The sequence below is a fragment of the Aspergillus fischeri genome, genomic scaffold (genome assembly GCF_000149645.3).
Source record: "Aspergillus fischeri NRRL 181 1099437636252 genomic scaffold, whole genome shotgun sequence".
NCBI classification, from domain to species: Eukaryota; Fungi; Ascomycota; class Eurotiomycetes; order Eurotiales; family Aspergillaceae; genus Aspergillus; species Aspergillus fischeri.
In genome coordinates, this window is record NW_001509768.1 from 1,042,760 (window position 1) to 1,064,736 (window position 21,977).

Below are 21,977 nucleotides of genomic sequence, written 5' to 3' on the forward strand. Positions count from 1 at the left end.
TTCCGACTGACGAGTAAGACTGACCGGAGTGATCAGGTGGAGATCGTCAGAAAGGCATTTGACTTTCCTCAGGATTCAGCTCGTCTCTAGTCTACTCTGCTCTCTTCTCTTGAGTCTCGAATTCTGGAGTCTCTGTCTGCTGGTCCATCCCCACCTTAAATCCCCTCATACCGGGACTAGGCGGGTGGGTGATGCTCAGAATCTAAGGACTGGACTGGACCGGCCGATCGATAACTACAGGACCATTGTTCGTCAGTTCCGCGATCCAATTTGATTCGAGATTCCAATCTGACAACTTTGTACTGTGGGGAATAGTCCCAAGAATTGAGACGTTGGCTTGAAGCTGAACCAAAACACCGCAAAGTCAATACTCTCCGTCACTGTCTTCATGCGCTGATCGTCCACTTGTCGCTTTTCTGATGTCGAGTGCGCTTTCAATTCCTGCATAAATTTTAATCCAGGTTTCGCTGTTTTTCTGAAATCCCCAGTGTTCTTCGTTTGGCCAGTGGACTGCTCAGCTAGTTTCCAGTCTTTTGGAGTCTGGAGACATTCTTCACCACCACCTGTCGCGATCCCGGCCATTAACACCCCACCCCGCCTTATCATCAATATTCAACCTCAAAGATCGGCGTCAATGAAGGTTCTCGACCATTAAACCGAGTTGATCGTGGTATAACTGAAGAATATCTACACTGTGTCGTCTCATCCCAGCTACGCTTGTTTCCAGCACTGAACCCCGCATATACTGAGATCGGCTGGACAGTACTTTTGCTTCTGCTTGGGATATTCCATAACCGAAGAAGCGCAGAGTGTTTAATTGATGATGCGCCGTCGTCATTTATCGCTTACGAGAGCTATCTAGTTCAATCCTCAATCCTGGGTTCTATCCGCGTTACCACGCGGTAATCAAGTTCAGAATAGATTATGTCCGATGTTTCGGAAGAGACAGCTGCAAATGAGCCACCGGCACAATCCTCGCAGATGCGGTGGGCGTTCATCGATGCTTCAAACAACAGCCGAAGCAATCTCACCCGAGTCAAACGCCATGTGATGCAAGAATATATGCGGCAAAAACGCGGTGGCGAGCCGCAGCCAGACAATGAGAATGGCGAATCTGTGAAGGAAAAAGAGGAATCACAGCCAAAGGTTCGCAGGCGACCGAGGAACAAGAGTGCGGGAAAGAGTACCACCGAGAAGGAGAAGAAGGACCCTGGCAAGGGCCGGAGGAGAAAGAGCCCGGACGCGTCTACAGATACACAAATGAAGGTTGTATCCATGCGCGAGGATTCCTTAGGGGAGGGTTCATCGACAGGAATTGGAGAGAGTCATGTCTCAGCAGCTGCAGGCCAGACGAACGCGGATACGATCGTCTCTGTTTCATCCTCCGACTTACCCAGATTCTATGCATCTGGTGACCAGAGCAGCAACTCCGAGTCTGACGGCCGGTCACCGTTGTCCTCTGCCCCAACAACTCCCTACGAGCTAACCCTCTCCCCCAAATCGATTCTCAGCGCAGCGCGAACTGACCCTTTCAACACTTTGCCTATGGATTTGGATGCGGAGGGTCGCAAACTCTTTGACTTTTACGTTAACGAGATGCCGGCTTGCTCTTATGGCAACCACTTCCGGTCCGCTAAGGCTCATAACTGGTATACGGCCGTATTTGTCCCCGAGGGCATGAAAGGCCCTGTCGCCTTCCAGAACACGATTCTCGTCCACGCGGCCAACACATGGGCCTGGGTCCGGAACGAGGAGGAAACGAAGATGACTCTGGTCCATCGTAACCGGGCCATCTCCATGCTCCGAGAGCATCTGGCTGCGAACCCCGGAGACATCAGCGACGTGGCCATCATTGCATGCCTCAGTGCAGCCGGTTTGGAGGACTTTGACCCCCGGCCCGGACGCAAGCAGATCAGCTGGATTCACATGCGAGCTGCTCGGGAGATGATTCGAGCGCGCGGTGGGCCTGCGGCGTTCGAGAACACCCGGCTGGGGATGTTGATCAACTGGCAGGACTATATTCTGTCGGGCTATGAAACCCATGGGCCGAGCTTTTTCTTTGAGCCCAATCCACCTATTCATTCACAACCTGATATTACCGAAACTTGCCTACCAACTTCCTCCTGTCTTTCCACCGATTTTGATGGCGTCCCTTCTACGGCCCCTCCCTTCTTCCCCAGAGATGAACTCCAGCACCAATGCAACGAATTCATCGAATTCCTCAAACGCTGCGAGCAACTCGCCCTCCACCAGCAAACACACACCAACCCGGCCATCGCACCCATGCGCCATACTGCCTTCCAACCCACCTCCCTTCTTTACCAAATTCTCGCCGCCCCGCCAGGCGTCCGATTCACCGCCTCAGGCAACCGCAAACAATTCGTCGCCCGCCTCGTCGCGCTGATCATGTTCAACGCCGGTCTATGGGACTATCGCTCATCCATCGCCCACAGCGAGACCTTCCTGCGCACGCTCGAGCAGGCCGTGCTCGAAAGCGAGGTCAACATGAGCGGCTCAGTCGAGGCCCTGCTGCAGATCATGCTGGAGTGCAACGACGGGATGGCCACACCCAGCACCAGTCCCGACCTCCCCTCTGTCTTCCTGCTGGATGAGCTCGAGCCTGCCGCGCCTGATTTCACGCAGTACTCGCCCACTGCTCGGACGCCGTACCGCCGGCCTTGGTTCGCCGGACGGATGCTCAAGGTCGCGAAGCGCCTGGGCTACGAGACGTGGATGCGCGTCAGTGACTTTCTGCTGGGGTGCTTGACGCTGCAGGTGTGGGAGGGCTCGGTTGCCGGGTGGGAGGGGTCCCTCCGGCAGGAGATCCTCAGTGCGCCGCTTACGAGTTATGTTATGCCTGCGTTGAGGTGATCATCCACGTCTCGTCCCAGTTTATAGATAAATAATTCACATTCGGGGTTTTGTACAAACAGGATACGGCATGTGACTACGGCGTCGTTGGTGATGTCTAAATATATTCTCTCTATTCAGTTATAATTTTTATCTTCAAACACTACACCTAATCTTTATATCCCCATTGTAAACTCCTTCCCCTGCGTAACCTGCAACGTAACATCCGCCTTGCCATCCTCCCGCGGATCCAACCCAAACGACCGGGCCCTACGACGCTGCTGAGCCCTGGTACCGGTAGTAAACACTTCGCCCACCTCCTCGAGGGACTTGCCCGCTGTCTCCGGGTAGCACGCCCAGACAATCAGCGCGGCCGCCCAGTTGAACGCAACAAAGCAGTAAAAGTACCTGTACTGCAACGTAGTCAGCGCAATGGGCGAGCACTGCGCGAAAAGGAGATTGAGGCTCCAGTTCGTGGCGGTCGCGATGGACGAACCGCGGGCGCGGATGGCCGTGGGGAAGATCTCGGCGGGGTACAGCCAGGAGATGAGGCCGAGAGAGGTAAAGAAGAGCGAGAAGACGAAGAACATGGCGATGGCGGCGCGGAGGGCTGCGGGAGAGGAAGGGACCGAGGAGTCCGCGTCCGGGGCGAAGTTGCCGTAGTAGCGGGCGAGGGTGGCTTCGACGCAGAGGGCGGCGCCCATGCCGAGGAGCGAGGGGATGAGGAGCTTGCGGCGGCCGACGCGGTCGATGAAGAGCAGGAACACGGTGTTCCAGAACTGGGCGAGGGCGCCCCAGATGCCGGTGATCATGAGCGTGGTGGAGGTGGGGAGGCCGAGCGAGCGGTAGATGCGTGGGCTGTAGACCTGGATGACATTTGTGCCGGAGCACTGGGTGAAGGCCTGGATGCCGCAGGCGAGGAGCACGCGGTGGCGCAAGGTGGGCGACGAGAGCAGCAGCTGGCGCCAAGAGGAGACGACGGTGCGGGAGTCGGAGGCGATGCTCTCGCAGATCTGGGTGAACTCGGACTCGACGAGGTCGGTGTTGGTGCGGGTGTGGTTGAGATGCAGCCGGCTGAGCACGGCTTTGCCGGCGTCCTTGTGGCCTTTTTCAATCAGCCATCGTGGCGACTCTGGGAGAAACCAGACCCCAGCGCCGAGGATGACGGCGGGGGCGGCTTGCATGGCTAGAGGGAACCGCCAGGAAAAAGCGCCCGTATGCAGAGAGCAGCCATATCCGACCCATTGCTACAGCAGTCAGCGATCAATTGTTCGGAAGATGATAGTCAGACGGACATACTGCGACGACCACACCCAGCCCAAGCATCCACTGCTGCATCGCACCAAGAAAGCCACGAATATGTGCGGGAGAAACCTCGCTCTGGGGTCAGTTAGCAGAAAGAGCATGTCGAGTGTGTAGGATGGTTGTTGGACAGCGCTCACACAGTAGATCGGAATCGTGGTCGACATCAGGCCAATGGAAAAGCCAGCTATCAAACGGCCAACAATCAACATGGCAATGTGCATAGCTCCAGCCTGGAGAGCAGCCCCCAGAGCGGCCAGGAGAGCGCCTACAAACATGACTGGGCGGCGGCCAAAGGGGTCGCAGATGTAGGGGACCGCTATGGACCCCAGAATGGCTCCTCCTGTGGCATGTTAGATCTAGAACTCATCCAAAAAGCAGTAACGGGGATGAAACACCATTATAGGAAGAGACAATGCCTCCAGTGGCTGCATCAGAAGGGTGATTGAAATGCTGCAGAAAGGCCTCTTGTTCGAGTGTTGACCCAATCACCCCCGAATCGTAGCCAAAGAGAAAGGATCCTAGAGTGGCCAAGATACAACAGAGAGTGACAAGTAAAAAGGTCATGGTAGATTAAACTGAACAGCAAATTTCAGAGATCATTGTCTGTTATGAACCATTCGAGTCGTTGAGATATTTCTTCCCCTTGTCTAGCTGGCTAGGGGGATTGTGTACAGTCTTTCGCTGGGGTCAGTCATAATCAAGACTGAGGGATCAGAAAGTATGTATAGTTGGCTCAAGTGGCGACTATTCAAAGTTTAATTCCTCTTGATTATGATTATGATTATGATTATGATTAGAATTAGAATTAGGATTAGGACTAGGATTATAAACCTTCTCTAAGCACAAGATAGTTCTTATAAGACAACAGAATAATAAGCAGCAGTTTGAGAGTCGGCATGACAGATACTGTATGGTATAGAGTACATTCTAGTGCATTCATACTAGGATTATTCATATCACATAGCGCCCTATCGGCATGCTTTCTATTGTTACTTAGGAGAATAGAACAGCTCTCTTATTAATAATCCTTAGAGAGGTAACTAGTTAGTTAACGTAACTACCTACAGTAAGTCAGCAGACTCAGTATGTATCCGCAGAGTAGTGGGTGATTTAGACCCGTCTCTAGATCTCTGGAACAGTGGACCCTCCAGTCTTTCTGTTCACGGCTTCTAGCTTATCAGATTCTCTAAAGGCGTCACAGATTTTTCTCTCTCAGAAGATTCGGTATCTCGTTTCATCGCAATTTATCTACCGAGGCTTCTTCGAACATTCGATGCTTACACTACTGGTCTTAGCCAAAACCTTTGGTGTCTTGTCCGTGAGATCAGCCCTGTTACGTCGCTGATCAGGGAGATAATCATCCAAATCCATCTCACTCTGTCGTTCTCACTTCCGTCTCGTCATCTATCGCTCTCATTCTTCTTTTCTCTAGACTGGTTCTGGCCCAATCACTTCATCCCAGTCTTGAAATTCCCTGGTTGATCCAGTTTGTGCGCCCAAAGGTGCGTGAATACTTTTCCGACCCTTGTCCCAGTACCTTCGATCTATCTACAGCTCTATACTGCGCAAAATACTTGTTGAGTTCCGGCATTGCCGTATTCTCTATCCAACATCATCCCTGTTGGTTTGTCATCTCTTATGCTCATCCTTTTTGCGCCATTTTCCATGCTCTATTGAAAGCGGAAGCACTAACCAACCACGGAAACATAAGCAGTCAGAAGGGAAAAAAAGACCACAAGTGGGACGCCGACTAAACTTGGGGATCGCCGTCTTTTATTCGACTATTATTGTAGCATTTTTACGGTCCTGAGTGTCTCTTGGGCATCCATAATCCTGCCGTTTCTTTTCCTATCACTCAGGCCGAGTGTGTCGCCCTTCTTTGTTGATTTTGACTCATCCCTCTTCCGTCGGACTACTTACTGTTCGGTCGGAATTAAGGCCTGTCTGGCTCCTGTCGCCGGGAATACGACGACCCTTAAGGGTGTGGAATCCCAGTATCTTAAGAACAAAGTTCCATTGTGGACTCTTTATTGGCTTTAGCCGCAGAGATTACTTCATCCCTCTTCGCCTTTTCCCTCTCTCACACTCAGACACACTCCTCCGTGTGCCTTCCATGACTCTTGTGGTAATCCTCCGATCTGCCCCTCGTGTGCGATAGGTCTTGCATCGCCACGCGGGCTGTTACTGCATTCCTCTTCCAAATCTATCTGATTCTCCCCCTTGCATGAACCTTTGCGCCAAACGTCATCGTCGAGAATGGCCGCCAATTCCAGTCCGTTCGCCGGCGCCCCCGCCGAGACCTCTAACGAGGACGATCCCGCATCCGCATCAGATACACAGTTTTACAAGTATGACGACTCGAATTCATCCGCTCTTCCTGGTCATCCTCACGATGTCGCTTCCGGTCATGGCCATCTTTCAGATTCGAAACCGAAGGAGCCTCTTCCCATGCAGAAGCGGCGCCGGGTGACTCGCGCCTGCGATGAATGTCGTCGCAAGAAAATTAAGTGCGATGGGAAACAGCCGTGTACCCATTGCACAGTCTATAGCTATGGTAATTTGGCCTTCTGATCTATGTATGCATCTTCAGATTTTCTGACCTGGATACTGCACCAGAATGTACATATGATCAACCCTCGAACCGGCGACGAAACCCTGCTCCGCAATATGTCGAGGCACTCGAGAATCGTTTGCATAAAGCCGAAGCCCTTCTCCGCGTGGTTCTGCCCGACCTGAACCTGGACGATCCTCAGTTTGACGTACATGCGACCGAGCAGATGCTCGGCGCCATCAAGAAGGAGAAACCGCAGCCGCCAATGCCAACCGCAAGCGCCCCTAAAACGTCGACCGCTCCCGAGCCAACAACGGACGCAGCGGACGGTGGTGCCGGTGACGAGTCGCTGTTGGAGTCTATGGTTGAGAATTCAGGATGCCTGGACTTGGATGACCAGGGTCATTGGGATTATCATGGACATACCTCCGGTATCATCTTCCTGCGACGATTGCGCAAGCAACTTGGGGCTTCAGACATGCCGGTCCCGTCGTTCCGAACACGGGCCCTCTCTCAGATGTTGGATAGTCCCAAGTCGACGTCCGAGTCTCCGTCGGATTCCTCGCTACCCCCCACTCACGATCTGCCCTCCCGGGATGTTGCACAGCGTCTGTGCCACCACGCTTTATACGAGGGCTGTTCTCTTATGCGGTTCGTGCATGAGCCCAGCTTCTTTGCCATGCTAGATCGAATATATGATACCCCTCCGGAGCAGTTTGGAAACGAAGAGAATTCGTTCTTGCCGCTTCTGTACATTGTCATGTCTGTTGGTTGCTTGTTCTCAGATGACGGGGCTGGTACCCTGGATATTGCAGGTTATGAAGGCGCTATTGGTCAAGGGTAAGTTGGGTTTAAAAAGTCACTTATCGACCTCAACTGATTTTCGGCGTTACAGATTTCAATATTTCAAGGCTGGCCGGCAACTCCTGGACATCACCGATTGCCGTGATTTGACCTCGTTACAAGCGGTTTGTTTCATGGTCCTGTTCTTACAATCCTCCGCCAAACTAAGTACGTGCTATTCGTATGTGGGGATAGCGCTCCGGTCGGCTCTGCGCTTGGGCCTGCATCGCTCTGTAGCCGCCGACTTCAACCCCATCGAGCGAGAGTTGCGGAAACGCATTTTCTGGGTCGTACGGAAGATGGACGTCTACGTGAGCACCCTGCTGGGGCTGCCCCAGATGTTGAGCGATGACGACATCGATCAGGAGTACCCTGTGGATGTTGATGGGCAGTTTATCACCAAGGATGGTATTTTGCCTATGCCGTCGGATTATACGCCCTTGATGGCAGGGGCCAACGCCCACACTCGGCTGTCCAATATCATTCTTAAGGTGGTAAAGTACATATATCCGGTGAAGAATGCTCTGCATCCGTCCAAGTCGGATATGCGCTACATGGTGAGTCATTCCAAGATTCGCGAAATCGAGCGCGACTTGCAGACCTGGATGGAGGAACTGCCTGCGGCTCTCCGTCCAGGAACGGAGGTATCTCCCCAGTTAGAACGGTAAGCACCTCTTTTTCTATTGCGTCTACTGTCTGGGACTAATGCGTTCACAGTATCCGACAACTGTTGCGCATCAGCTATGCTCACGTGCAAGTTGTCATGTATCGTCCCTTCTTGCATTATGTGTCTAGCGGGTCACAAGCTCGAGGTGTGGACCGACGGTCATACGCTTGCGCCGCTGCATGCGTGAGCGTCTCACGAAATATTGTCCATATTACGACTGGCATGCACAAGCGAGGGTTGCTCAATGGGTCCTTCTGGTTTACCATGTACACGACCTATTTCGCCATCTTGTCGTTGATCTTCTTTGTGCTCGAGAATCCCGACTCGCCGACGGCTAAGGACGGTGTTTTGAAAGACGCCATGGAGGGCAAGAACACTCTGGCCGGACTGGCGAAGAAGAGTTTGGCGGCAGACCGCTGCTCGCAGAGTCTTAATTCTCTATTCAAGAACCTCCCTGAGCTCTTGAAAAACCGCCAGAGCTCGGTGAAGCCTGTCAATCTCAAGCGTCCAGCGCCGGCTGCTGTCTCTCGGCCTGCTGCAAATGTGAAGAGTCAGCAATCTGCGCCCGAGATAGCGCCTCCGCAGAGAGCTAGTACGTTCCCGCTGCAGCTACTGAGCCGACAGTCCAAGGCCGAGGCGAGCAATACACCGAAGAGCTTGGACGATAGCCATAATTTTGGCAGTGGTAAGATGTATCAGAGCCAAGTCAATACCCAAGTCAGTACCCCAACTTGGGTTCCGTCAACCCCGGAACCCCCTACCGACACCACCACGACGACGCCCGAATCCCTTATTGCCGATCAAGCTCGCGTAACGACTACGGCATCTCCAATGCCGGGGATGCATTCGCGAGAGCCCTCGTCGGGGCAATTCTCAGCACAGCAGTTGGCCAATACCGGAAATTTGCCGGACCTCATGCCTATCATGTTCCCTTCCGACGATCCCTTTGCTTATCCCACTCAACCAATGTCCACATTGGAAGATGACCATTTCCGCGTCGACGGACTGGGCCTACAGTCAGCGAACCAGTTCGCATTCGACCCGTCATCGCAGGGGTTACCGTCGTCGACCTCGAATGATTCAGCAATGGGCGCGGTGTCCACTCCGACGTTTGACAACTTTGGCACTTTCCCGCTTTTCAATAATGGAACTTCAGCCGGCATCAATGCCACACTCCCGCATCGTGTCGCACCGCAGAAGCAGCAGGCCATGAGCCAAGCGCGGCTTCAGTCACCCGTGTCGCATAGCTCGACTCCCGGCAGCGGCACTGAGGCGGTCAACAGTCCCGACCTGGTGTCGATCCCCAACCAGAACTTCATGTGGCAAGGGTACAACTTCCAGCCACAGGCAATTCCCCCGGATTCGTCAGGGCCGCAGCAGGTACCGACGACAACTGAATCGCAGGGATTTAGCATGGGAATGAACGAGAATAATGAAATGGGAGCGGGCATTGACATGGGTTTTCTCCCTCTGGACGATATCTTCGGCGATCCATGCCGACCAAACACACTCGCCAACGACGACTGGATTCAGTGGATGAATGTGGGAAGTTGAAGAATCGTGCAGCATATGATACGGGCTAAAAAATTCAGTTTTGTTCTACGAGATAATGAGAAACTAGTGTACGGTCATGTCATGTGTTTGGCGTTCAGGACTGGTATATACGGAGTGCCCTTTGTCTATAGGTTAGTACGGGTAGTTTAATGTCAATTGCACATATTCTATTCAATCTGATATACAATCTATCTGGCTTTGATCTAGTTTACTAGTCTACAGTATATACACTCTATTAATTGAATCAACTCCTCCGCGGCGGCTGGTACCAACTCCAAATATTCAAACCAACCTTCGTCCCCGACGTGACGGGCAGCGCCGCATGCCATGTCTCGGGATACCCCGTCCCATCGGGCCTCAGATTCTCCCAGAAAATCGCATTCCCCTTGATAGGTTTGAACGTGATGCCTTCCCCCGTCCCTCTGGCCCTCGCCTTTCTTTTCGGCGCTTTGTCCTTGTCCCCGTCTCCCACCTCCAGGGTCTCTTCATCTTCATGACACTCCAAAAACCGACACCACCGCCTATCAACCGGCATACGCAAGCGCGGGAAATTCGTCCCCCCGCCGGTACAGTTATCATCCAGATAAACCATGAACGTGCTGGCGCGGTCGCCGCCGCGCGCGACGGAGCCCGCCCAGTCATAGTGGTGCCTGTAGTGGCCGGAGGCGTTGTAGCGCTGGGCCCACATGCGCTCGATGTACAGGTGTGGACGCCACCCCTGGAAGGCGCGCGCGCGGTCCTCGATACACCGGACGGTGGGGTCGCGGTCGAGCAGGGCGCGGTCGGAGAGCCGCGTGGAGGGGTCGACGCGCTCGGTGATGCCGTTGTAGATTATACTGGGGGTGTATTTTCCTACGCTTTTGGTAAGCGTTAGTGAGGCTCGTGTGGAACTGTGGATAGAAGGCGAAAGGTACCTGATGTCGACGAGGTGGTCTGCTTCCGGGGTGGTGAGGAAGCCTTCGATGTAGATGACTAGGGGGGTGCGGGAGAGGAAGTGGATGCGGTAGGTTGGGTCGAGGGGGCAGTCGGGGGTGATGCCGTCGTCGATGCTGATGAAGGTGTCGTCGAGGAGGTTGAGGGCTTGGGAGGGGGCGAGGTCGTCTGCGTCTTGGTCGTTTGCGCCGTTGGGGAAGAGGTAGTCGGCGGTGGATGGGCTGAGGGGGGATTCTTCTTCTGGGAAGAATTGGCGGAGGAGGGGGGCGAAGACGAAGAGGTAGAGAGGGAGGAGGTAGAAGAGGGAGGAGAGGATGGTAGAGAGTTTAATTGACATGGTATATGTACAATTGTGAAGATATACAGGTCTATGTGCTGATGTAGGAAAAGACTGATAATAAGAAACAAAGTAAAGGCTGATCAACCCATTGATAATAAAAAGTCTGATTATACGTCAGAAATCCAAAAAGTGCGGACTTGAGGTCTTTCAGTCCGATTTTGATGGACAATTGACTGGCATCGTCGCGTGTATGAGAGTTGAATCTGACAGCTGGTGATGTACGGAGCATTGGAAAAGGGACTGTAAACTGTGGTGGATCCAATCGTCCTCTTTCACCGCTCTGCTGGATATTCTATATTCATCATGCTCGAGTATACAAGTCCTCTGTTTGAAATCAGTGTACCGCTGGACAAAAGAAGGACATCAGAGGCTCTGACCCAAGGCTCACAGCAGATAAGTGATGTGTAATCGAACAATTGAAGGATTCCTGTACAGCTTCATGCATGGTCTAGTGCTAATGACACGATTCCTTGTGTCTGACTTAAGTCATACTGTCTGTCTAACTACCTTAGAGATCTGTATGTTTCTTGGGAGTGAGAAGAAAATATGTTGTTGCCTGGGATCAGCGATAAATTGATGTTATTAATAGGCTGTTGCATTGAGGCTCGTTACGACTGCCTCACCTTCCTTCGGAGGGCAAAGGTCTCGACTCAATAAGTCTTGACATGCACACAACACACCACACCACAATTTAGGCATGATGGCAGGGTAGACATACCATGTGATCAGGCTTGTCCAATACCTAATCAACTACTCGTAGTCACCGTAGACAGATAGATGCTAGTGATTTTCGCTCGACCAAAACTGAATCAGAAGTACTCACTTGGTAGTTGAGCATGTGGCCATATCCTCGACGCATCTGTACAGTATATTACTGCTAGTCTTACCTAGAGTAGACTAGGTCTAGGATTATATTGAGGTAGCATTACGAGCAGGATTGATTTGCTGTCAATAATAACATGCCAAGTTCTCAGTAGTATCTTACCCCGGATAAGACCGGGGGCTGTCTCGGACGTTCCCCAATTTGGTGCTCACGACGAAGACCCGACACCGGTGACTTGAATGGTGGATTAATCCAAACTAATCATGGAGATAACCACTGTCGGCGTCTCTGCAGTTTTACATGTGTCAGAGGATGAATAAGGTCTCAGAAAGGGTTTGATGATGAATAATCCGTAAACTGGCCACCTCAACTTCCAAGTCCCAAGACTCCCCATCCACGGGGCGGGAGACGAGTTGCCAAGAGAGTGGCCGTGGTTCTGTGGTGCAACTGGGAGAGGAACTCTTGGAGTCTTGGTCTTCCTGTCGGTTTGTCAAGAATGGGTAATAAATTTCCATCGCGACTCGCTTGCATTATTATTAACTTTGGAGTGCTAGGTCATTATGATAACCAATAATATGGACATCTTACCTTTGAGAATTATTATTGCTCCTTCGAGTCTAGCAAGGATGCGGGGTTTTTTGGAGGTAGACGGAAGCGTGTAATTTATCGGTAACACCTGGTATGGTTTTGTTCTGACGATGCCTTAGTGCCAGTGAGTTGCTCGGATCGGATTATTTGCTTCATCCGGCAAGCGACCTTTGTTCAGTGTTGTGGGATCTTTCTTCTGTAGATATTTCTTCTTCCTAGACACGACAAGTTCCATGAGATCATGCTCAAACTGGGCTGTGATTTTTGCTCACAAAATATCTGCATTATGACGGAATCACACAACTCCTCCAATCTATCCTCCAGGTCACGGAGAAACTCAATACAAGAGCCAAACAGGCGTGGACGGAGCAGTACCACTGGCTGTTACCAATCGGGTGCACTGTACCCTGTAACTTGCCTAACCTAAGCGATCAGCACAGCCCACCCGCAATTTTCGCCTCAGCCAGTCATACGTCGTGGCTCGACGCCACTCAGGCTTGGGCCCGCATGGCTCTTGGCCCGGTCTTGTCCCTGTCTTGGGTTGTCCCTCCGCCCGGCTGTGCAATGCGCTTTTTTCTCGGCTTCTGGGCTTCTGGGCATCGTACTTCTCCTGCTCTCCTAGGTACTGAGTCTACTCCCGTACGACTTTCTGGGCTGTTATTTCCCCCCCCCCCCCCCCCCTCCTTTTCCCACAATTGTTGTCCTTTTTACCTTGCGTCCGGCCCCAGGACAAGAACCCAAGCATTCCCCCCTCTCCCTCCTCTTCCTTTCTTCCAAGACTTTCCTCTCTTCTATCCGTCCATTAACCCCCCTCCCTCCTCCATCTTTATCCTCTTTTCTCCCTTTCTTCTTATCTTACTCACTTCGTTGAAAGCTCTTGTTTACGTGTGCCGTGTGTACACGACTTTACAGCTTCTTTTGCGTTGTCTTTTCGCGGCGATTCACCGAGTCTTGCCGATCATTTTCTGGCAGTCGACGTCCGTTGCTCCTCCGACAAATTGATTCTCTGACTCATTTTAACCCTTCTACTTTTCTCCCTTTCTCTCCTTGTGTTGGGAAACACGATTCATCGCAGTTAACTTGCGTTGATATCCTCCCTTCATTCTCCGCTGCTCCCAAGAAAAGGGACAAGAAATCAGTCTTGGCACAATGTCTGAACACCAAGATACCGCAACCAACAACAACACAACTGCTTCGCCTTCGGCAACGGCAGCTCCTATGCCTGCACCCATCTCGCAGGAGCAGCCTTCGTCGCAGCCTGCAGCTACAACCCCAGCTCCTGTGTCTACTTCGACCCCTCCAGCTTCCGTGACTGCGACCGCGGCTGCTGCGACCGCGGCCGTTAGTGCTCCCCAAATGAACGGAACTCCTCCAAGTGATGAACAACTTTCCTGCTTGTGGCAGGGTTGCTCTGAGAAATGTCCTTCTCCAGAGGCACTTTATGTAAGTCTTTGTCATTAATTCATACTTTTCATCTCTTCAGTCGCCTCATCCTCGGCAAAAACACCCTCAACCGGACAACACAAACACCTGGGCTACCTGAACAAGACTGACAGAACCAGGATCACATCTGCGAGCGTCACGTCGGTCGAAAGAGCACAAATAACCTCAACCTGACATGCCAGTGGGGAAGCTGCCGCACCACAACTGTTAAGCGTGACCATATCACGTCTCACATCCGTGTCCACGTTCCTCTGAAGCCTCATAAATGTGAATTCTGTGGAAAAGCATTCAAGCGTCCCCAGGATCTCAAGAAACACGTGAAGACCCATGCCGATGACTCGGTGCTTGTGCGGTCGCCCGAGCCGGGAGCCAGAAATCCGGATATGATGTTTCATGGAGCTGGAAAAGGTAATGACGAATGCCGATTTTCTCTTTGCAATCTCGGAACTGACATGATCCTTCTTGACCAGGCTATGCTGCTGCCGCCCATTATTTCGAGCCATCTTTGAATGCAGTGCCCAGCCAAGGATACGCCCACGGTGCTCCACAATACTATTCGTCTCATCCCCCACACCAGCCGTCCAATCCTTCTTACGGAAACGTATACTATGCTCTCAACCACGGTCACGACGGCCATGCTTCGTATGAATCCAAGAAGAGGGGCTACGACGCTCTGAACGAGTTCTTTGGCGATTTGAAACGCCGTCAGTTCGATCTTCACTCTTACGCAGCGGTTGGCCAGCGCCTTCTTGGTCTTCAGAATCTGTCTCTCCCTATCCTGACCGGTGGCCCTATGCCTGAATACCAGCCCATGCCAGCGCCGGTGGCCGTGGGTGGTGGCTACGGCCCTGGTGGACACGGTGCTCCTGTCTACCATCTCCCCCCAATGAGCAACATCCGCACGAAGAACGACCTGATCAACATCGATCAATTCTTGCAGCAGATGCAGGATACCATCTACGAGAATGACGATCATGTTGCTGCTGCTGGTGTTGCACAGCCTGGAGCCCATTACGTTCATGGCGGCATGAGCTACCGCACTACACACTCTCCCCCCACGCAGCTTCCTCCAAGCCACACTTTGGCCACCACCTCTGCTAGCTCTTCCATGAGCAACCCTGCCACGCACTCGCCTCCCACTGGCACGCCTGCTTTAACCCCTCCATCCAGCGCCCAGTCGTACACCTCTGGTCGTTCTCCAATCTCCATTTCCTCCGCTCATCGTGTTTCGCCGCCTCACCATGATGGTGGCTCGAGCATGTACCCCAGACTTCCATCAGCCACGATGGCCGACAGTCTGGCGGGTGGCTACCCCACTGCATCGAGTGCTGCTCCTCCTTCTACCCTCAGCGGCATCTTTGATGATGATCGTCGCCGGTACACTGGAGGCACTTTGCAACGTGCTCGTCCCGAAGAGCGTCGTCTGTCCATCCAGATGGACACCTCTCACGACGGCAAGGAGGACGGCGAACGCACGCCTACCGGCAAAGCCCGTTCGTCGGGTTCCGATTCCCCAGTGCGCATTTCGGCTAACCTTATTGATCCTGCACTGCACTCGAGCAGCCCGTCTGAGGCCGAGGCGGCTCTGCGCACCGCTCAGGCAGCTACGGAGGTGGCCGAGCGTGCCGACTCGCAGTGGGTGGAGAAGGTTCGCCTCCTGGAGTATCTGCGTAGCTACATTGCATCCCGTCTGGAAAGGGGTGAGTATGACTCCGACTCCGATGGCCATGCTTCGGCCGCCGCTTCTCCGGATACCAAGCACGATGGACACATGGACGGTGTGGAAACGAGTCATACACCCATCACTACTGAAGCGCCTTCTGCGCCTCCCGCAGCCAAGGCTGAGTCTAACCACGGTGTGATGTATCCCACACTTCATGGATTGGATGGCGATGAAGATACCAAGATGCACCATTAAATCGTGGGTTATTTGTCGTCGTCACCGGATTCCCCTGTCTTTAAGGTTTCCTTTTTTCTTTGCCAATGTCGATCCAGCCTTTTCATTTCCCTGTCTACGGAGTTGACCGGGTGTGGACTTTCCTATCGTTTCTGTCTTTTTCTTAATTCTCGGACTGGGCTAGTTCGTCTCGTGTGTGACTACCATATTTCATTTCTCTAACTGTTCCTCTCTCTTGCCGGCTGGGACTCTTCTTTGTGCTGTGTATGAAATGTCATTTCCAGAACATAACTCAATGGACTTGTGTTTATTGACGTAACAGTGTACTCGGTAAGGTAGCATGTAGTCGATTGGCCTGTTCGTCTGGCTCTCAATGGTCAACAACCGTTTTCAGCTCTTTGTTTGCTTGCATGGACGACACTTTGCCAGAGGACAAAGACTCAGTGCTGTATATGGAATCTCCACTGCGGACGCTGGTGGTAGGAGTGCAAAACAAGGCAACATTGAGGGAGTTGGCTCAAAGTAGGATAATGAAGATACTGATTTGCAACCAGTGTAACCATGGGGAAGATGCTACAGTGTCAATTACTGGTCCTGCTACTGACTACCGATCCTCCTGAGGTCATAGTTCACTCCTTCACATTGCACGAGGCGACGCTCCCCCACGGGCCACGCTAAGCCACATCCGGACTGAGTGACGCAAACAGTCGATAGTGCGCAGGTACCTTACCTCAGTTAATGTCAGGGACTGAACTAACTAGGCTGATCTGGGAGATGGAAAATAAGCATACCATAAGGAAGTATACTACTTTGACAGAAACGGACAATTGATGGCTCTCACTGGCTTCTTGTTCCTCGTGTGTTTACAAATTGTAAGTAATGATGGTTTCTCCGGAACGTTCCAGGCTTCGATTGCGCTTGGCCTTTGCCTGATCCGGTAATGTTCCATTGGATTGATTTCCCAGTCTACTCAGAGTAATCTCTGGTGAACTGTCGACGATAGGCGATCATGTTGACGACCAGGTTGATTCATTTTGATTCTTTGCTTTGTTCAGTAAAGTCGGCACTCATGAGATGATGAGGGTTGTCTGTTTGTGATTCGATGTGATTATCGATAAGTGGGTGATCAGCATGAGCACGAGGGATGTCTTGCTGATAATCGGTACGGTTAATACCTTATTTCACTAACTTGAGTAGTTCGTCTCTTCGTCAACTCTTCCTACAGCCAACTGGATGTTCGAGGGTGGTCTTCGGCTTGTCTGGATAGATTGGGATAGATTTTCTCTCAAACAAGCAACAAACAGGACATTGACTTTCCATGTTTCCTCCATTCCTTCGTCGTGCTCCACCCTCGCTTCTGTTTACGGCGGCTGGGGAGGATCCATTGATGGGGCATGGTAGTATTGACTGGATGCGAGTAGTATCTTTAAAACTGGAGGAATCCTTCGGTATCAAAATATTTTGATCTCTATCTACTTGTTCTACAGGATCAACAAGTTCATCCTATGTTTGTATCTAGGTGAATCATGATATAGTTGAAATTCTTTTTCCCCACGCGGAAGAGGTCACGCCCCAAACACCATCGGCGCGTTATCGTCACTGCGCCATCAACCACGAGTAACATCATCATCAATCTCATCATCATCACCACCCTCATCTTTTTTCCATCCTCTATCCTCCTACGCCTTTCTTTTCATGGCCCTAACATTGGACACAAACCCTTGTCTAATCAAACCCCCTTTTTGTCCAACTTCAACCTATCCTTTCAAGGCAATAATAAGCCTTACTTAACGCACGTCTATATTTTTTTTTTACCTCCGACTAAGTGGCTGGCTTCCCACCCCTCCCACCAGCCACTCACAGATCGCGTCGCTTTCTCTGCGCGGTGGCAAACCCGTCATCAGTTCCTTGGGTTCTTTTCCTCTCACGCAGTTCATCCGAGTTTGCGACGAACACAGGGATTTTCCCGGCTTAGGTTTTTCCCTTCTGTTCGTTTGGTCGCCTCTCTGTTTTTGCTTCTCTGCTTCCGTCTATCCGACTCTGCTTTCGTCCTTCCCAAACTGCATCATACGCCGTTGCTAGAGATCATCGAAAACAAAGTACGCCTATTTCTCGTGGTTGATAGTCGGTCAACCTTGTGAAACGTATTTGTTTACATCGGCTTAGTCTACAACACCACAACAAATCAACAAACAATATCGAGAAGAAATGCCTCTATCGAATCGGCGCCGCGCGCGGCGCAAGGAAATACAACTGCAGGAAACGTCAGACGCGGAGGCTCCGGACTCGTCGCCATCTCGGCCTTCGAATAAGAAGCGCAAGGTCAGTGACCCGTTAGGCTCTTTTTTTGCGATCGGGATGAGTTTGTTTGCTGACTCTGGTCCCACAGGTTGATCACCATCCTTCCCCTCCTTCCCGTCCCGCCAAAGCGCAAGAATCCGCCGATGAGGCCGACGACTCGTCCCCTGAAAATGAACTGTCCGCCAACCAGGACCTGGTGGACTTGGTCATATCCTGTCTGAATGTCGCCCGGGAAGAAGTGCGCGTGGCACGGGACCACTCGAACAAGAAGACGGAGAACACGCAGAGTATCCGCGCATATGCGAAAATCGCCGGCCGCAACTGGACCTATTACGTCAAAACACTGCATGTCAATATTGGACGCGAACCGGATCGCGAACCGAAGCTGGATGAGCAGTCCAGTCCCGTTACGATCGCTGCAAGGGCCCTCCCCGACGTCCATGTTGACCTGGGTCCGAGCAAGTTTGTCTCTCGTTTGCACGCGGAGATTTTCTATGACGGCGGGGAGACCCCTTCCTGGCACATCCGCGTCAATGGACGCAATGGGGTTCGGCTGAACAACGTCATCCTGAAGCGCGGGACCGATGCGATTATCTCCTGCGGCGACATCATCGAGATCGCCAACACCCAGATGATGTTCGTCACGCCTGGAGACAAGGCCAATATCCACCCCAGTTTCGTGGCGCGCGCGCAGCGCATCGCCAATGGTGAAGAAGAATTGTTGTCGTGGGATCCCACCCAGCACTCGCATCCCCAGCCGTCGCAGTCGAGCGCGGTGATGAACGACCAGACCTCAGCGACCGCTTCAGCCGGCGCCAGCGGTCAGCCATCGCTTGCCCCCGCTCCGCAGTTCCTCAAACGCCAGGTGACTCCCCCGCCGCGCTCGCCAGACACCGTCGGTCCGCGCACTGCCAAACAGTCGCCGCTCTATAACCGCGGGATGATGATGGAAAGTACGGAGGAGATTGACTACAGCAAGGACTCGGCGAAGGATCTGAAACCGCCATATAGCTACGCCACTCTGATTGCGCAGGCGATCTTCTCCAGCGAGGAGGAGAAGCTTACTCTGAACAGCATCTACAATTGGATCATGGACAAATACGCCTTTTACCGGCATTCTCAGAGCGGATGGCAGGTAGGTCGTCTTCATTGTTCTTTTCACCGTCGCTGCCCGCAACTGACAACTGACAAACTTCAGAACTCCATCCGTCACAATCTATCGCTGAACAAGGCGTTCCAAAAAGTCCCTCGGCGTACAGACGAGCCAGGAAAGGGAATGAAGTGGCAGATTGCCGCGGAGTACCGCGAAGAATACTGGAAGAAGCAGCTCCGAAAGGGAACTACTCAATCTTCCGCCCCGTCGTCGCCTGCCACGAAAGAGCCGGTGTCGCGGAGTGCTAACAACCGCTCCGAAAACGTCTTCAATGGCAAGAAATCGCCGGCAGTGTCCTCCCCAGGATTTAGCTCGTTCCCCGTAGCACCCGTGGAGGCCTACACGCCCGAACGGGGCTCGCGGGTCGCTCGTGGTGTCGACCATCCTCTGCGCAACACCAATGCTCGGGATTACGAGGAGCCTTCCCCGTTGCCTACACGTTCTGCCACCAAGAATCACGGGGCCGGCAGCGCATTGACTCGTGCCTATGGACTCTCTGACAATGTGGTGAACTCGCCGCCCGTTCTCTCGTCATCGTACTACGACGATGGTCCGTCGTCGATGATTACGCCGGCCCCGCAACGGCAGCAGCCTCGACTTCCGCCTCCTAGCACAGCCCAAGTCCCGTCCAAGTTCATGCCGATGAGCTCGCCCGCGCAATTCTGGAAATTCGCGGACATTGGTAGCACACCAGCGCGACCGGTGCCCGACATGAGTCCGCTCAAGGGCGAAGTCGGGGATGGCATCGGTAATTTCCCAAGCAGTAGTCCGCCACCGCCGAACCTGGTCAGTCCCAGTAAGCCGGGGACATCGAACGGTCTCGGACACGGACGGACGCTTCCACCGCTGCGAACCGACCCGGGAGATCTCGGGGAAGCAAGGCCAGGAGTCAACGGGACGGTCAAGTCGGAGCGACCGATGGCGCCGGCGGGGCCGGATGCGGATGACGATGACGAAGAAGGAGGATTTGATCTCGCCAGGTTTGTTCCCCTGCTTTTGATTTGATGAATGGCCGGTGCTGATGGTGTCTATACAGAGGTTTCCAGCCGATTGGATCATATCATCGGCAACTGAGCAATGCCGCTCGCGCGAGTGCAGCGACCTCTTGATCCGCTCGCTAATGCATGACTATGTATTCTATGTACACCTATACCGATTGTATTCGACTAAGATTTGCTGGTTCAAAAGTCTGACATGTTGCAAACTGATACATTTGCTGTGTGTTCGTTTTCTGCTTTGCTTTCTTCCGCGTCGGGCTCTGGCAGCACATCCGGCCGTCCGGAGTCTTTCTTTATATGTCCACGGGATAGAAGCCTGGGGTTTGCAGAGGGATGGATTGATGCATTTACAACAGGAACGAAAGGACTGGCGTTGGGTTGCTTGCTTGCTTGCTTGCTATGTCATGTATGGAGTACTGGGGGGTTCTGGTCTCTGGACGACGCGATGATTAGGACGAACTGTAATGATATTTGCTTTTATCTTTTTTCAATTATCCCTACAGACCCGAACCTAGTCTACCTTGACAACCGGCCAGAATCTCTCCTCCAACCACACCACCTGCCGCCACCACTGCACACAGCGACCCATCAGATTCTCACGCTCCTCGGCCCCCTTGATCTGCCCAGCCAGCTCATCCACCACATCCCCAATGCGCCGCACAAACGCCTCAAACTCGGGACTGGTCCAGTTCGGTATGAACCGCGTCCGCAGCGCACCCCCATCGGCGTCCTGCTCCGGGCCCGCCGTCGATTTCCTCGACGCCCCACACGACGCCGCAAACCGCCACGCTTGCAGATAACACGCCTCCGTCGCCCACAGCACAACCATCCCCTCCAGCAGGCTCGTCGCCGCACTCCCCGCCGACATAAACATATCGATATACGCCTGCGTGATCCGATTCGGACCAAAGTACGACTCCTCGGCCTTATGCTCGCCGCGCACGCACTCGCCCCGCTCCCGCTCCTCGTCTTCCATGGCGACCGGCAACGCTGTCAAATCCAGCCCGTACTCATCCGCCGTGTCCTCGAAGAACTGCAGCTCCGTGCGGATATTCACCAGCGCGTCGATGAGGACCTCCATGGCGCGGTGCTCCGCCGTCGAGGTGCGAGGCTTCGAGCTGTCCGGATTATGCGGTGGGAGGCGGATCTTGGACAGTAGCAGGCCGATGAAGCGGATGTAGGACTGTGCGTAGAGACGGTCTTGGGAGAGCCATTGCGAGAGAAGCGGTTTGGGGATCTGCCCGCGGCCGGCTTGTTGGAGGAAGGGGTGGGTGGTTGCGTTGGAGAGGGGGCAGGTGGAGATGTTGAGGAGGTGGACTGTTAGTGGGGTGGTCATTTTTTCTTGTTGGCTTGTCTTCTTGTCGATAGGAAGTAAGGTGTTGAGGTTGATGGAATTCGGGTTTTGTGGGTGTTTTTGGTTTGAGGGGTCAGGAGGGGCAAATGGGTGGGCTGGAGCTTATCATTATCATTATCAGTATCAGTATCATTATTATTATCAGTTTGACGTCAGTCGGCAGTCGGCAACTATCCTAGTAAGTCAACTAGTCAGGAACAATGCAGACAATGCATCTTAATAACAATATCTATATGAATAAGCTTAATGCTAGACAGTACAGAGAAAAGCTATGGACCTTCTTAGTGGACGAGATGGTGTCTAAAGTTGTCGAGTTGTCAAGGCTGATCTATAGGGTTGACGATTGTACACGTCATGTTATGCATGACTCTTTCCAG

At 52.8% G+C, this 21,977-nt stretch overlaps 7 protein-coding genes across 7 annotated transcripts, besides 6 other annotated features; 4 read left to right on the forward strand and 3 right to left on the reverse strand.

Moving 5' to 3' along the window:
- Positions 1–924: 924 nt before the first annotated feature.
- Positions 925–2,871, forward strand: NFIA_065290 (sigma-70 region 2 family protein; the record flags this gene model as incomplete). Its single annotated transcript, XM_001263261.1, has 1 exon — positions 925–2,871. The coding sequence occupies one exon, from the start codon at positions 925–927 to the stop codon at positions 2,869–2,871; it is 1,947 nt and encodes a 648-aa protein (XP_001263262.1).
- A 155-nt stretch (positions 2,872–3,026) lies between these two features.
- NFIA_065300 (sugar porter family MFS transporter) lies at positions 3,027–4,719 on the reverse strand (the record flags this gene model as incomplete). Its single annotated transcript, XM_001263262.1, has 4 exons — positions 3,027–4,097; positions 4,150–4,230; positions 4,293–4,495; positions 4,551–4,719. 4 exons carry the CDS (start codon positions 4,717–4,719, stop codon positions 3,027–3,029), a joined length of 1,524 nt encoding a protein of 507 aa, XP_001263263.1.
- A 202-nt stretch (positions 4,720–4,921) lies between these two features.
- Positions 4,922–4,950: a microsatellite.
- Positions 4,923–4,980: a microsatellite.
- Positions 4,981–6,411: 1,431 nt separating this feature from the next.
- Positions 6,412–9,770, forward strand: NFIA_065310 (putative C6 transcription factor (Mut3); the record flags this gene model as incomplete). The annotated part of the gene is made up of 4 exons (XM_001263263.1): positions 6,412–6,709; positions 6,772–7,546; positions 7,602–8,213; positions 8,267–9,770. The coding sequence occupies 4 exons, from the start codon at positions 6,412–6,414 to the stop codon at positions 9,768–9,770; spliced, it is 3,189 nt and encodes a 1,062-aa protein (XP_001263264.1).
- A 244-nt stretch (positions 9,771–10,014) lies between these two features.
- On the reverse strand, positions 10,015–11,040 carry NFIA_065320 (oxidoreductase, 2OG-Fe(II) oxygenase family; the record flags this gene model as incomplete). The annotated part of the gene is made up of 1 exon (XM_001263264.1): positions 10,015–11,040. One exon carries the CDS (start codon positions 11,038–11,040, stop codon positions 10,015–10,017), a length of 1,026 nt encoding a protein of 341 aa, XP_001263265.1.
- Positions 11,041–13,603: 2,563 nt separating this feature from the next.
- On the forward strand, positions 13,604–15,815 carry pacC (putative C2H2 transcription factor PacC; the record flags this gene model as incomplete). Its single annotated transcript, XM_001263265.1, has 3 exons — positions 13,604–13,897; positions 14,017–14,305; positions 14,368–15,815. The coding sequence occupies 3 exons, from the start codon at positions 13,604–13,606 to the stop codon at positions 15,813–15,815; spliced, it is 2,031 nt and encodes a 676-aa protein (XP_001263266.1).
- A 1,600-nt stretch (positions 15,816–17,415) lies between these two features.
- Positions 17,416–17,452: a microsatellite.
- Positions 17,453–18,002: 550 nt separating this feature from the next.
- On the forward strand, positions 18,003–20,357 carry NFIA_065340 (putative forkhead transcription factor Fkh1/2; the record flags this gene model as incomplete). The annotated part of the gene is made up of 4 exons (XM_001263266.1): positions 18,003–18,116; positions 18,184–19,230; positions 19,294–20,228; positions 20,285–20,357. The coding sequence occupies 4 exons, from the start codon at positions 18,003–18,005 to the stop codon at positions 20,355–20,357; spliced, it is 2,169 nt and encodes a 722-aa protein (XP_001263267.1).
- A 267-nt stretch (positions 20,358–20,624) lies between these two features.
- Positions 20,625–20,645: a microsatellite.
- Positions 20,646–20,757: 112 nt separating this feature from the next.
- Positions 20,758–21,582, reverse strand: NFIA_065350 (putative transcription regulator PAB1642; the record flags this gene model as incomplete). Its single annotated transcript, XM_001263267.1, has 1 exon — positions 20,758–21,582. One exon carries the CDS (start codon positions 21,580–21,582, stop codon positions 20,758–20,760), a length of 825 nt encoding a protein of 274 aa, XP_001263268.1.
- A 120-nt stretch (positions 21,583–21,702) lies between these two features.
- Positions 21,703–21,742: a microsatellite.
- Positions 21,703–21,743: a microsatellite.
- Positions 21,744–21,977: the final 234 nt, after the last annotated feature.